The 14,736-nt window shown below is 44.8% G+C and overlaps 1 protein-coding gene across 7 annotated transcripts in view; it reads left to right on the top strand.

Moving 5' to 3' along the window:
* Positions 1-14,736, top strand: part of ADGRL1 (adhesion G protein-coupled receptor L1) — a 129,528-nt gene that overhangs the window by 96,950 nt on the left and 17,842 nt on the right. For 6 of the 7 annotated variants that reach the window (XM_033139697.1, XM_033139693.1, XM_033139692.1 and 3 more), the window contains 6 exons: positions 6,323-7,123; positions 8,842-9,156; positions 9,688-9,791; positions 9,916-10,101; positions 11,190-11,228; positions 12,674-12,857. In XM_033139697.1, the coding sequence (XP_032995588.1) occupies positions 6,323-7,123; positions 8,842-9,156; positions 9,688-9,791; positions 9,916-10,101; positions 11,190-11,228; positions 12,674-12,857 (1,629 nt within the window). Of the gene's footprint in view, positions 1-300; positions 645-6,322; positions 7,124-8,841; positions 9,157-9,687; positions 9,792-9,915; positions 10,102-11,189; positions 11,229-12,673; positions 12,858-14,736 lie in introns of those variants that run through there. The other variant, XM_033139695.1, reaches the window with a different exon arrangement.

Raw genomic sequence — 14,736 nt, 5'->3', positions numbered from 1 at the left:
TTTTTTTTTAAAAGAAAGCTGCAGTCATGATCATTGACTATCTGTCTGTTATTGGGGGAAGATGGGGGTGGTGCATGAAAGAAGTGGGGGTCAGTCAATGTATTTTTAATTTGAATGTCTTGGCTAGATCTGGAGGTTATATACCTAATGTAAGTATCAGGACTCACAACTGCAATGAGCCTGTCTTAACAAGGGACAAGCTGTCAGGTTAGCTCTAGGAATCGAGCAAATTAATTAATTTCAAAGTAGTAAAACTCAAAAGCCAGGCTTGATTCCACCCAACCCATGTCTCTCTCTTTTTCTTTCTTTCTTTTGCTCTCTCTCTCTCTCTCTTTCTCTCTGTTTAGTTTGTTCTAAAAGCACTGTTGGTTTTTTCCCCCTGCATTGGTTTGGAATTTTTTCCCAAGATTGGGGATGGAGGCATATACTTATACTTTTCTTTTCCACAGGTTTCCATGGTTTTGGATGTGGATTTTTACTGATTGTTTCCTTCTCTGTTTCTGACATCTTCTCCCCCAACCCCAGAGCACAGTTGCCCCCATCCCGACTTAGAAGGCTGAGTCGACACTGCCCCATCCATGAGGGATCGGAACCAGTTAACGCTTTGTGCTGTCCCCCCCTCGCCAGCGCTTCATTCTTTAATGGTGTGTTTCTCCTCCCCGCTGCCAGGAGTCATCCATCCCACCCCACCAACCCAGATGGGAAGCTGGGCTGAGCCGAACCTGTGAGACTCCATGAAGCTGCTTTGTAGCAACATTGTCAGGCAAGGTGTTCATAGCAGGCAGGCAATAGGCAGGATTAGAAATCTGAAATCTCTTGGATTTTGCTCCTATCCACCTGCCCATCTTTGTCCTCAGTTTGTCATACGTAGGCAAGAGAGGGTGGCATGTACATAAAAATAGCACAGAGGTGTATGTGTGCAATGTAAACCATAGAGACACACAAATCACACAGCAGTAACAGTCACCCAAGGAACCAAAAGTAATGCATAGAAAAGTCCACATGAGCACAGCCATATTGATAGCTCTACATTCAGAAAAAGATAGAGATATATGATTAAACACATGCACTTGATAGTACAAACACAGATGCATTTAACACACATTCAGGAGCAAACAAATGCCATCTACACACATACAAATCCATAAGACAACACTAGCCACCTTGAGTGCTTCAGCAGTCTGGTAGATAGTACCATTTAAAACAAAGTTCACATGCTCCTGAAAGCATCTACAGAAAAAGGAATGTGGATGCATCTCCATGAGCACATCCTGGGTGTCCACTGACTAGGCCTTCACCCTTTGGCAACTCTACATGCAGCCTCTGGGCACATGCATTGAATCATGGCAAACATTGTTGTTTCCATTCTGGAGACTTCCTCTCTCTTGCCAAGCCACTGCTGTCATTAACTGGTCCTAAGAGTACACTTTGAGGAAGCTAATCAGAGAGTGGCTCCAGACAGCCTATTCACTCTAATGCTGCTCCTTCCCAACCAAAGCAATAGACAGCTTGACCTTGAGAGAGAAATGAGAAAACTCTGCAATTCATGGCACAGTATTTAGGTGAGCTACTTCTAGGTTACAAGGATGGTGGTTGCATCCCCTGGGAGGCCCAGCCAGATGGGCGGGGTATAAATAATATTTATTAATTATTATTATTACCACTCAGGTGGATATCTATAGATAGAGAAGCCTGTGAGATTAGATAGGAAGAACCATAGAGGGCTTTAGGAAATGAAATAATAAGCTGACAAACCATGATTCTAGATTCAGGTAGGTAGCCGTGTTGGTCTGACGCAGTTGAAATAAATAAATAATGAAAAATTGTCCAGTGGCACCTTAGATACCAACTAAGTTTGTTCTGGGTATAAGCTTTCATGTGCATGCACACTTCTTCAGATACCCAGCTTATACCCAGAACAAACTTAGTTGGTCTCTAAGGAGCTACTGGCCAATTTTTTATTTTATTTTTACTGACAAACCATGACTGCCGGAGCTCACAGGTTCAGGCTCCACACCCTGGCTTGATGATGACTTTTTCAGTTCTGAGTTGTTTCCCTGAAGCATGACCATCATTTTGCAGGGAGAATTGGATGTGTATGGGCATGATATAAGATGGGTCCCTGACCATGTGGGAAATAGGGAGGGGAGCTCTACTGACCTGGGGATTCAAACACTTCCTCTTCCCAATAAGGAAAAGGAATGACCTTCCTTTCTGAAGGAAAAGAAATCAGGGGTCATGATAAGAGAGTGATAAAGTTAACAGGCCAGCTACTTTGACCAACTTGGCCATGAAATCCTCTTTTTTCCGTGCTTTGATCTGGAGGTTCCTTCATACCCATGGGCAGCTTGTTCAACAGTACTGTATTTCACATTACACTCCAGCCATAGACCATCTTCTGGCCTCAGGTGCCACAAAAGCCAACAACTTTGCCCTGTTATTGGCTTGTGGAATGTGGCCTTTGGAAAGGTGCAGAAAAGTGTGTTGTGTGTGAGGGAGGATACAGGTGTCACAAACATGAAAGTGACATGTGCATCCCAGCCACTGTGAAGTGACACTGGCACAGTCTTAAGAGCTACAGCTTGAGACCGGTGCCAATAAAATAAAACCTTTGAGACGGCCACTTAGAGAGTCTTGAACGCTTTTGATTTTGACTTAAAAGAGACTACTATGACAAAGTTTGAGAACTATGGACTAGACAGAGATAAATAGCTAACACAAGGGACATCTTGCAGCACTACAAAATCCAACTACTCCACGTTAAGCTGTTCTTGTTTGATGAGTCACACCAGAAAACACTACAGGGATCTTTAACAGACCTTGTCATTAACATTTAGGCTAGGCAGCTCCCCTTCCCCCTGACTCACTGTCATTCACTAGTGAACCCATCCATCACTTTACATCCCTCTGCACCACAGACCATATCAGATAGCCGTACTGTTTTCTGCAAGGGGACTAAATAGATGATCTCTGCACACCTAGTATACTAGGATTGATAAGCTCTCTTTCTTCCTAATTAAGGGGGGAAAGACAAGTAATTTACAACCCGTCCTCCTTGGCCTATTTCATCCATACATTCTTGAAAACAAGTTAAAGGAGGGAAGGCTAGGCAGCTCCTTGCATAGTGGAACATACGAGGACAAAAAAAAGACTTCCAAGCTTTTCAAAGGTTGGGGTTTTATGAGATATTCAGTTTGGATCTGTAAGGTGCACCACTAAAATTGTAATGTGTAATGCAAGCCTCAAAGGACTTCTGTCTCTCTGAGCCAGGATTCCTGAGTTCTGCCTCTAGCTCTCAAGAGGACAAATAATGTCCATTAGTTAGAAGATGTTTGGAAGCAAAGAACTCCTGGCTTCTAGACCAACAATTGTCCATCTCTGTGAATCATCTCTTATCCCTTCCATATGCCAGTACTCCCCCATCACCACAAAAGTTAGAATGCAGAATTCTCCAACAATGACAATGATAATAAATCAGTCGTTTATTATTACTAAGAAGGATGCAACATGCCATCTCCATGGAGACCAAAACACTGTGAATAAGAGTGAACTCCTCAGGTTGCTGACTCAGCCCTGCTTTCTCCCTCTGAAGTTACCCAAGGACTGTGACCATTGGAAACAGTGGGAGCAATCTAGCATACACTTAAGCCCACATAAATCTCACTGGTTTCTATGGGATTTAAGTTTGCTTAACTGTAGTGTAGATTGTGCCAGAGTCATGACACCCAAGTTTGCATTGTCCTCTCCCTTCACTTAAGCAAAAGTGGATGAGAAACACATCTCTGGCCACTTGTACTGGCATGGCAGCATAAAGGTTCTGTCTGGATCTGGGAGAGCAGGGGGGGGGTTATTAATAAATGCTCCGTGGGGGCTTGGCATTGCAAAAAGTGCTGTTCTCCTCCCCCATGGCTGGTGCCAGACAATTCCCGTCCTCCTGATTCACCATTAATTTTGGAACCCTTGGCACACCCCATCCACTTCCAGGTGTGTTGTGACAGGGTTTGATGGTACTGACCCCAGCCCAAGGGAGCAGTCTCTAAATTATGCCCAACCCCAATAAGCTTCAGTGCAAGCTGTGTCCAGAGTCATGTGGCACATCATAGCAACTGTGCGTTATTTAGTAAAGCCAGAGCAGAGAATTCACTTCTGCATTCACAGAATATCCCAGACATTCTGGAGTTGATACAAGGCCCAAGTAAAACCCTGCTGACACTTCAGTGCGAAGTATATTTGATCCCACGCGCAGAAGCAGTAAGCCAGTCCCCAGCAGAAACTGGGTTGCTTGGGATCAGGTTCCACCCCACCCCGCTGGCCCCATGTACTATGACAGCAAACCCAATTTACTGGCCTCTATATCATGAGGTGCGGATAACAAGCACACTGTGCAGCCTTTTAAAGCCCACAGCCTGGATTTAGTATGATGGCTCCTATGGCTCCTCTATGGCCACTCAGTGACACTGTTCTGTAATAGACAAGGTGAATTCTCTGCTATGATGCTGCTCTCCTCACCCCACCCCACCTGCTCCTTCCACCACTAAATGCTTTTTTTCTCCCAGCCTTGCTCCAGCTAACCGGAGGCAGACACTTGCAGAATGCCTAGCCTGATTTGTCTTCCTTTCAAACTTTTTCCTCCCGGCTTTTCCCAAGATTCCAGGCTGCCAACTGGGTGGTTGTGGGTGGAAGGGAGGGCTTTCCTTTCCCATCTGCCCAGGTCTCCCTCCCACTGTCACATCACTCCTTCCACCCCCTGCCATGTGCACTAGTCTCATGTCCTTTGCTGATGTGAATCAAACCTGGCTGATAAGTTGCTCCAGTGGCACTCAGGATATGGGGGAAGCAGAAGCTGTTGGTTACTTCATCCTTCTGCTACAATACCTTTAGTTCTTCTTTTCAGAAGGGAGCCAGTCCCTCAGCTAATCTACAGCTCTCTGTCCCCAGGGATTGAAAAATAGTCTCTTTCAGCAGGAAGAGGAAACACCCAGTCTTTCATATTCAGGGGGATTTTAACTGGCCAAACATTGGATCTTTCTTATGCTTGTTTTTCATTCCCCGATGTCCCGTTGAACAGTGTTTTGATACCAGTAGAGGAAATTTAGGGCTGGAAGCCCCTCACCTTTTCCACACACACCCCATAGGAAGGCATTCCCACGAAGCTGTTCTAAAGTTGCAAAAAAAAAAGTCTAATCCATTCCATGAAAGTTGGAAGGGTTGAAACAGCTATTTCAAGAACACTTTTAAGTTTCTAAAATTGAATTAGAAATCCCTGAGAGAAATTAGAACTATAAGAGTCAGATGCAAAAATAGGGACCAATTTCCATCTGTCTCAGTGCTAACACAACTGGAATTTAAGTGTTGCATGGCGGCTGGCATAAATTAGCCTTGATCCATAGTGAAACAGTAATTCCATTTGAACATGGAACAGGATAGCTTTTGGATCATCTTACCAGCCTTAAAGGTACTCCTTTGCAGCTCTAAAGGAGCTCCATAGGATAAGCAACCCCAGCTGCTTCTAGATCAAGTAGAACAGAAACCTGTAGGAGTCCAGTTGAGTAAATAACAAACATGTCCCTCCTCTAGAGAGACTCATAGAATACTCGGTTCCACCAGCCCCTCAGACCAGATAAGCATACACTACTCGATGGATCCCATAGGACAAACAGCCTCACAGCTCCATACTGAGCCCTTCATTTTTGAAAATCTGATTTCCATACCATTAGGTGGTATTGCCCCATTAGCTCCAATGTAGAGCATCTGATTTAGATCATGCAGGGTTTAGCTGGTGCCAATTGCTTTCCCATAGCTGTTAAACTGTTGCTGTGTTGACTTCTAGAAGGTGATGCAGAACATGCAACCAGAGAGTAGGGGCTAGAATTGTCAGTTCAGCAACACTCCTGCTCAGATTCATGGGTTTCCCAGATGCTGCCACTCAGATCTCTGCAGGGAAACAATCTGACATCCTCTGCTTAATGCCAGGGAATGTAGCAAAAGGAAGGGAGGGAAGGTTTGGAACCCCTAAATTCCCTTTTTAATTTGATCCAGAGAAATTGTTTCTTTCCTCTGATGCTCCCCTGCCCCCAGTATTTATTTAACTTGTCACTGAGCCGTCTCTGCTCAATAACAGATAAAAGTCTCATGATTGCAGCTGCTCTCAAAACTCAGCGCGGATTTCACTTCTCCTGCCAACAGCCTTTTACAAATTTATCCTTTCTTCTCTCTTTCTCTTTCTCTCTCTTTCTTTTTTTTCCTCTTGCTCTATCACATTCTTTCTGGATTTCCCCCCTTTTACCCAATCACCCTTTCCTCCCTTACATCCCCTCCCTAGTATTCGTTTGCCCGGGGACACTGCACAAGATCCTGGAACCTACCTCGGCCCATGAATCAGAGCACCAGTCTGGAGCCTGGTGCAAGGACCCTCTGCAAGCCGGAGACAGAATATATGTCATGCCATGGATCCCATACCGGACAGACACACTGACAGAGTATGCCTCGTGGGAGGATTATGTGGGTGCCCGGCACACCACCACTTACCGCCTGCCCAACAGGGTTGATGGCACAGGTTTTGTGGTATATGATGGAGCAGTCTTCTACAACAAGGAGCGGACACGCAACATTATCAAGTATGATCTGCGGACGCGCATTAAGAGTGGAGAGACAGTCATCAACACAGCCAACTACCATGACACCTCACCTTACCGTTGGGGTGGCAAGACTGACATTGACCTGGCAGTGGATGAAAATGGGCTATGGGTCATCTATGCCACTGAAGGCAACAATGGCCGGTTAGTGGTGAGCCAACTGAATCCTTACACGCTACGCTTTGAGGGCACATGGGAGACCGGCTATGACAAACGCTCAGCATCCAATGCCTTCATGGTGTGCGGAGTCCTCTATGTGGTGCGGACAGTTTACGTGGATGATGACAGTGAAGCAGCTGGTAACCGTGTTGACTATGCGTTCAACACCAATATGAACCGGGAGGAACCCATCTCGTTGACCTTCCCAAACCCCTACCAGTTCATCTCCTCCATTGACTACAACCCCCGTGACAACCAACTTTATGTGTGGAACAACTACTTTGTCCTGCGCTACTCACTTGAGTTTGGCCCACCTGACCCAAGTACTGGTGAGACATAATTCTTGCACCTGAACATAGGGTGGGGTAGAGAAATCATCGCTGACTTGAAATCATGGGCCCTTGGCTTCTCCTCCCATTTTCCATTGGGTTGTCAAATACATTAGGGGACAAAAAAAAGCAGTGTTCATTTGCATAATGCCCATTTTTAATTGTACATTTCTGCAAATATAGCATTCACTTGAAATTACTTCTTAAATACATGTATATTTAAAATATATACATTATACTAAAGATTATATATAGGCAATCCAAATGTACTGCTTAAAACTGATGCATTTTCACTTGAGCTAACCACCAACACACACACTCTTAAGGTACTCTGCAAGCAATCTCAAGTTATTGAGCCATTGTCTCTCTCAACTTCTACTGTTCAATATCTCTGCCATCCATCACATTTCAGGAAACATCCAACTATATAATGGCAAGTTCATCTTACAAAGCAAGGCTTCAGTCCCAAAGCTGGCTTTTGAAAATATATTTCATTTTTGCCATTTTGCCACAAGAAGGTCTTTTAGTTCCAGTCATACAGTAAGCATCAGAGAATCTGCTCAGTTCAATTCAAACTCTCTGTGACCCCAAAAGAATTAATGTGTGCCTGAAATTCTGACAGTTAGCATCACGTGGAGTTTAAATTGACAGAGATGGATTGTCTGATGTGCAATATTTGGCAGAAGCCTGGGGTCTACGAAAACTTAATTCCTTGAAGCTGGACCGAAGGGGGGGGGAAATCTGTGCTTATTTTGAATACAGGAAATTCAAGATCAGTCATGCCCAGGTGCGGTGGCAGATTCAGATTTGTTTAATGCAATATGCAGCTAATTTGTTTCTCCGTTCGCCCCCATTGCACAGCTGCTGCTGTGCAACACTAACAGTTAAACTTGAATAAGGTTACATTTGCATGTTCAGGTTACTTGCAGGGTTGGAGTGGGGAAGAGCAAAATGTAAGCTAGCCTTCTTTAACCTTGGTCACCAGAGGTTGCCCTTTAAACCTGGGGTTGAAACAAAAGAAAGGCAGTCACAGCTCCTGCCACCCACCCCCTCCTTAGACCTGCTGCCTGCCCCCTCCAAATGGGTCTCCAGGTGTGCCAGGAAGCACAACTGATGCTGGAGTGTGTATGCACAACAGGGCTCTGGAGTGGAATAGTTAGGAGAACCTGTATCTGCCTTTTCTTCCACTTTATCTGGAGATTTAAGAGTTTGGCCAAGGTACCAACCCTGGTCAGGTTAAAGAGAACAAAAGGTGATTAATATCAGAGTGAACATAATTTTGCTAAACTTCCCAGATAGAAATAATTCCATTGAAATTGAGCATTTGATTACGGTAGTTAAAAATATTTGGTTCTGAGGAAGTGTCATTCAGTGTCATGCTCATGAAATACTTCTTTTAACATTTGAAATGGCAAGTGAGGATTTAGCCCTTTGTGTCCCATCCCTTCAGGAAGGACCTGACAGATATATACTTTCAGAGATGTGAAGAATTTAGTAGGGACTTGTCAAGCTAACTGGTTAGAGACCTTTGCTTTAATGCAAATCAAAAACCAATGCTGCCTAAGAGCATAGGAACCTGCCTTATAGTGAGTTTGACTTTTTGGTTTTTCTACCTTGGATAAGAAAAGGTAATTTTACTTTGTGTGCAGCATGTGGTGGCTGAACCTGTGGGGATATTTTGTATGTGGGTGGAAATCAAATTGCCTTTCTACCCACAGGCCCTGTCACCTCGACACCACTCAGCACTACAACCACCGTTCGTCCCACCACCATCACCAGCACAGTCTCACCTGCCGCTACAACAACAACACGGCAGGTGCCCCTCACCACCCACCCCATAGGTGCCATAAACCAGAAGGGTACAGAGCTTCACCCAGTCACCGCCATAATCCCCAGCACTCGGCGTCCACCAGCAAATAATCAGCACGTCTCTCCAGAGCTCTTCTGCGAGGCCAAGGAGGTGCGGCGTGTCCAGTGGCCAGCCACACAGCAAGGCATGCTGGTCGAAAGGCCTTGCCCTAAGGGCACACGAGGTAATGAGGCCTTTACTCTAGAGCTGGCTTCATTTGAGTCCTAGAGGCATCAAGATGTGCCCAGTTTCAAATGGGTGAAGCCGGGACTCTGACAGAGTGTATTCTCCCCAATGGTGCAAATGGGGCTTACAAGATATTGCCTGTGACCCCACAGCACTCAGCTCAATGAAAGTGGGACAGCTTGAACTGTTGCTGATTTAATTCATTCACACAACTTTCTGCAATGTGAACTCAGAGCTGGCAGTTTTCAGGGGATGAATTGGACCTGCCATCCCCTGCTAACAGAACTCATCTTGTTATTGCCACAGTACTAAGCCATTTATCCCCGCTCTGCACCCCTTGCTATATTAGTTAGATGTGACAACTGGGCTGTCTAGGAAGAGAGCCCTTCATTCACTACTAAGCTTATGATTGCTCTCCGAGACCCTTAATCTCTGGTCTAGTGTTGGGATAGGGTGTGGGTGGGGATGGAAGGGGAAAACCAAGCAGCTGGAAGCTGACTGAATTCTCCCCCTGCTTTCCCATGCACAGGTATTGCTTCCTTCCAGTGTCTTGCTTCGGAGGGAAACTGGAACCCACGGGGGCCTGATCTCAGCAACTGCACAAGTCCTTGGGTCAACCAAGTGGCACAGAAGGTATTGTTTTCCCCTTCCCATTACAGTGGTCTTCACTCAGACAGTTCACATTTGGGCTTCATGCATGCACAACTCCTTTTACCTGACTGAGGCCAGTCTGCATTCCTTTCCCCTCCTTTGGCAGATCAAGAGTGGAGAGAATGCAGCCAATATTGCCAGTGAACTAGCCCGGCATACACGTGGTGCCATCTATGCTGGAGATGTCAGCTCCTCTGTCAAACTAATGGAGCAGCTCCTGGACATTCTGGATGCACAACTTCAAGCGCTACGCCCTATTGAGAGAGAGTCAGCTGGCAAGAACTACAACAAGGTGCATAGTAGTTTAATGGCTTAGATCAGAGGTTTCCAACCTTTTGGAGTCCCACTGGCCAGCCCCAAAGGAACCATTCGCCTGGGGAACTTGTAGCCAGGGCTGCTGCAACAAACAGCTGTGCAAGACTTTGAGAGGCAGAGATGCAAGAGGGTATCAGAGGAGGGAGGGAAGGAAAGAGGGGCAGAGGCCAGTGTTGCCTACGACATCCCTGACCATCATTCAAGGCACCCCAAGGTGCCACGGCACACTGGTTGAAATCCACTGGCTTAGATAGTGGTTCTAGGGCTGGCAGGCAGGGAGCCTGACCCCAGTTCAAGCAAAAAAAAAAATTGGTCTTGGGAGGGGGGATAGAAATTCATCAAGTAAAGCTTTTTGCATGGTGAAGGCGTCACTGGTTGGATTTCTGCTTGTTGTGCAGCTGTTAAAAGTACAAGAGTCCGATAGGAAAAAAGATGGCAACCATGGTGTTGGGGAACAAGGAGTGGTAAAGGAAGATTGGTGCTTATGGGCATTGGGAGCAATGCATGCCGAGGCAGAAGGATGCCACCGAGAGTGAAGGGTTGGAGCTAGAAACCATGAACCTGCATTCAGGTTTTACAATAACCATGGGAGCTAGAAATGAAAACTGAGATCTTTGAGCTTAGTGAAAGATTCTAGTTCTGTAATGGATGCCCATTTTATGCTGTGTGATGCAATCCTAATAACATAGTTCCCTATATGCACTTCTTGATAGTCTGATGTGAAACTATTCAGCTTATGCTGAAAATGATTACTGTTGAGGTGCAGTCCACCAAATGCTGCTGCTGCTGTACAGCCACTCAAACTGTCTTTCTAGCAAATGTAAATAAATCTTATCTGAATGTCCAATAAGATGTTGCTTTGGATCCACACTTTCATTCAGGTTATGCCTTCGTTATCTCTTTGCCTGTTGATGGGTGACTTCATGGTCAGAGCAAATGTGCTTAAGATCCCCATTGAACCTATCCCTGTGGACCCTTCTTGCAGAAATTATGTTCTAATCATTTTCTCTCTCTTTGTCCACCTGAACCATTGCTCACTTTGGGCATGGATGTATCACCCTGCAGATGCACAAGAGAGAAAGGACATGTAAGGACTATATTAAGGTGAGTGTGATTAACAGGTCCTGTGGTTGAAACCCAGATAGGAGCTGCTGCCCAAGAAGCAGTTTTTCACAGTTTTGAATCTCAGAGTAATCCAGGTCCTCAGTCAAACATGCTTGAGTGGAGCAGAGCTGTGCTATCCCTCTGCCCAGACCTGCCTGGCTCCAATGGGGAAGCCCCATGGGCAAGGCATGTCTCAGAGCCCCTGTCCAGATGATGGGTGGGCTGGTATTAACCAGTGGAAACTCTCCAAACACAGATGGGGCAGGACCTCAACGTCAATGGGCCCAATCTGGGCCTCTTTAATGCATCAGCATGGGAGCTGTCGCAACAAAGGGCCATTTTAGAGTATGGGCTCATCCAGACTTCCTTTTGTGCTGTATTATTAGGAACAGGTCTGCACTTTAAAGCTCTGTGTCTGAGCATTATTTTGTTTTATTTTTTGGTCCTAACACTTTCCCTTGGAAAACCCACCTCCACCTTCCTTTAAACATCATGACAGATGCGCATTCCATAACTGGAGGCGGGGGAGGAAGCGAAAACACATAGATTCAAAGAACATAACAAAACAATATTTTTTATTTTACTCTAAGAACACCACGTAAAGACAACTCTCATAATACTAAAGGAAATCATGGTACATTATCATTATATTTCTGGTTCCAATAATGTACGAATAATAGCAGTTTTTCAACAGTACTATCCATTTGTTGTTGATTTTCTTTTACTCTGATATAATTGGATAACTTCATCATTTCAGCTGTTTTCCATAACTTCCCTAAATAGTCATCGTACATAATAAATTCAGCTACATTTTAAAAAGGAAAAACAAGAAAGACCAGGGCTTTTCTGTGGGCACATGGGCGATAAATACATACTCTAGTGAAGAAATAATACAATGAAGAAGTGTTCAGACTCTAAAATGTGAAGGGAGAAAAGCAACCTAAAACAGTTATAAATGGCATAGACATTTAGATACGGGATTGTTCTGCTCATCATTGAGCTCAACAAAGGCAATTTCTAGTAGGTGCAGGTGCAATACACATAACTGCATTACCAAAGGCAGTTGATTGCAATGGCTGTGCTGTTCAGGGGAAGAATTGCTTTTTCCCAGCTATGGAATATTTGGAAAATACCATACCCCCTTACAACGGAAGGGCTGCTTAGAGGGAGAATGTCTAATACCTATACAACAAAGGAGTAACAAATATGTGATTCATGCACAAAATTTTGTTTTTTTTTTAAAAAATCCCAATACTACCTGTAAAATTATACTCAAAGCAGCCTGGAAAGAATTGTTAGGTGGTGACAGCAATGCCACCACACAAAGACACATGAATGTTTTCTCTCTGTGAGAGGAGGCATCTGTAGCTGGTTTATTATACAGTGGGAAGCTAGAGGAAGGGGGGCGTGCTTCCATCCTCTCTCATAGCTCTATGTCATTCTAGGCTGTGGTGGAAACGGTGGACAACCTGCTGCGACCTGAAGCTCTAGAGTCATGGAAGGACATGAATGCCACAGAGCAGGTGCACACAGCCACAATGCTCCTTGACATCCTAGAGGAGGGAGCCTTCCTACTGGCTGACAATGTCAAAGAGCCAGCCCGTTTTGTCACTGCCAAGAATAATGTGGGTAAGTCTTTGATGCCGGGCTCACATAGAAGAACTAAAGGGGGAGGAAATGAATAGAGGGGATGGGGGGGGGGGCAAGGAGAGGCTGCTGTCCCCTACTCAGAGACTTCAAATTTTTGCATTGAATGGGAGCAGACATGGTGCCTGAGCCTTCTAAATGTAGAGAGGGAGAAATATCAAATACTGGTAGTAAAGGGAAGAGCTGTCATTTAAGAATGAAAAAAGCCCTTATTTATAAGCACTGGGATTTTCCTTAAAGCACGTCTACTGCTACCATGCAAATGTACCATGGAAATCTGTTGTGTAGTGCATTGGACAAATTTCTTACCTAAGCATTGCTGCCATTTAGAAAGTTGCAGATTCTGATTCCTTATGAGTTCCTATATGTCCAGTAAGAGGTATGTGTGCATTAGTTATTCAGGACAATGTATATGCCGGTTGCACACACCATTTCCCTTGTGAAAACAATGTCTTTAAGAGAAATTAATCTTGTGTAAAGTGGTTCTTTGGACTGCAGTTTCAAAAATCCCGCACCTATGGAGGCATTCCAAACAAAATTTTATCGTTCCTTATTGGGAGTCCCTCCCTGTGTATCTAACGCAGCTGTCCGCCTTGAAGTCGGACAATTACCTATTGATGCGCGGATGTGGATCATGAGGATACACTATTGGTTAAAACTCATCTTTTTCCCGGCTGGGTTGGCACCTTTAACACTAGTAGACACCTTTCATTCCAACTGGAAAGCTTCCCTTTTTGGCAAGATAAGAAGCCTGGGACTTTCCCCGCAGATTCTGATAGCAGCGGGTTATGAGAGAGCCAAAAGTCAAGTGCTCCAACGCATTAGGGACACAGAGCTGCAGTGTCACATGAGCAAAATGGAAAAACATACCTCAATAAGAGACTTCGGGAGAGGGTTTTCACCCGCAGACTATCTGACCAAACTACAAATACCCAAGTATAGACATGCCTTCACTTTGGTCAGATTCAATGTGTTGCCCTCTGCCCTGTTGCTAGGTAGGTATGAAGGCAAACCGTATGAGTCACGTGTTTGCCCATGTGGCTCCTTGGAGGTGGAAACAAACCTGCATATACTGCTGCACTGCAGTTTCTACGAGGATCTACGACAGACTTTTATTACCCCAGTTCTTCACAAGTTTAAAAATGAATCAGAATCCCAACGCTTGAGAGCCCTAGTAGAAGACAGGGTCTCCGAGACTACGATTAATGTTGCCAAATTCTGCGTTTCTGCTATTAGACGCAGGAAATATAAGCTATCCATTGACAATGTGCAGGCAAAGGCAAACGTTTAATTTTATTAAGATCTTAATTTCAAAATGCTGTTTTTTCGTGTGTTTGTCTTGTGTGTGCTTCGTTGGACGATTTGGTCTGTGACCGTTTAATAAAATTTGATTTGATTTGGTTCTTTGGACATGAAGCTTACTCAAACAAGTCAGCTTCAGCCAACCTACTTGACTAGATTGTTATCATGAGAAGCTGATGAGAACTGGAAGGTGCTATAGAAATAACAATCAAAACATAATAGATCCAGTTCCCTGAGTTCCATCTCTTTGTTGTGCTCTAGTGACCAAGAAATATACAGGTATACCTCGTTTTATTGCGCTTCGTAGATATTGCTTCTTAAAAGGATGTGGAGGCCTGGCCACTTCCAGGGGAAGGAAGCCCTCTGCCACCACTGCCCGTCTTCTGGCCACAGGAGTAGAGCTGGCTAGGACTGGAGCAGGGTTCTTCCCCTCTTGCCTGTGAAGCAAGGAGGGCCGGGCTTAATAGACTACAGTGTAGTGTAAACATAGCTTTTATATACACTGGGAAACAACAACAACAACAACAAAATTGTGTGATTCGCTTTATTTTGGTGGCGT

The sequence above is a fragment of the Lacerta agilis genome, chromosome 2 (assembly GCF_009819535.1).
Source record: "Lacerta agilis isolate rLacAgi1 chromosome 2, rLacAgi1.pri, whole genome shotgun sequence".
Classification (NCBI taxonomy): domain Eukaryota; kingdom Metazoa; phylum Chordata; class Lepidosauria; order Squamata; family Lacertidae; genus Lacerta; species Lacerta agilis.
The sequence above is the reverse complement of the archived record's forward strand: the minus strand, read 5'-3'. Positions and strand labels throughout refer to the sequence as shown.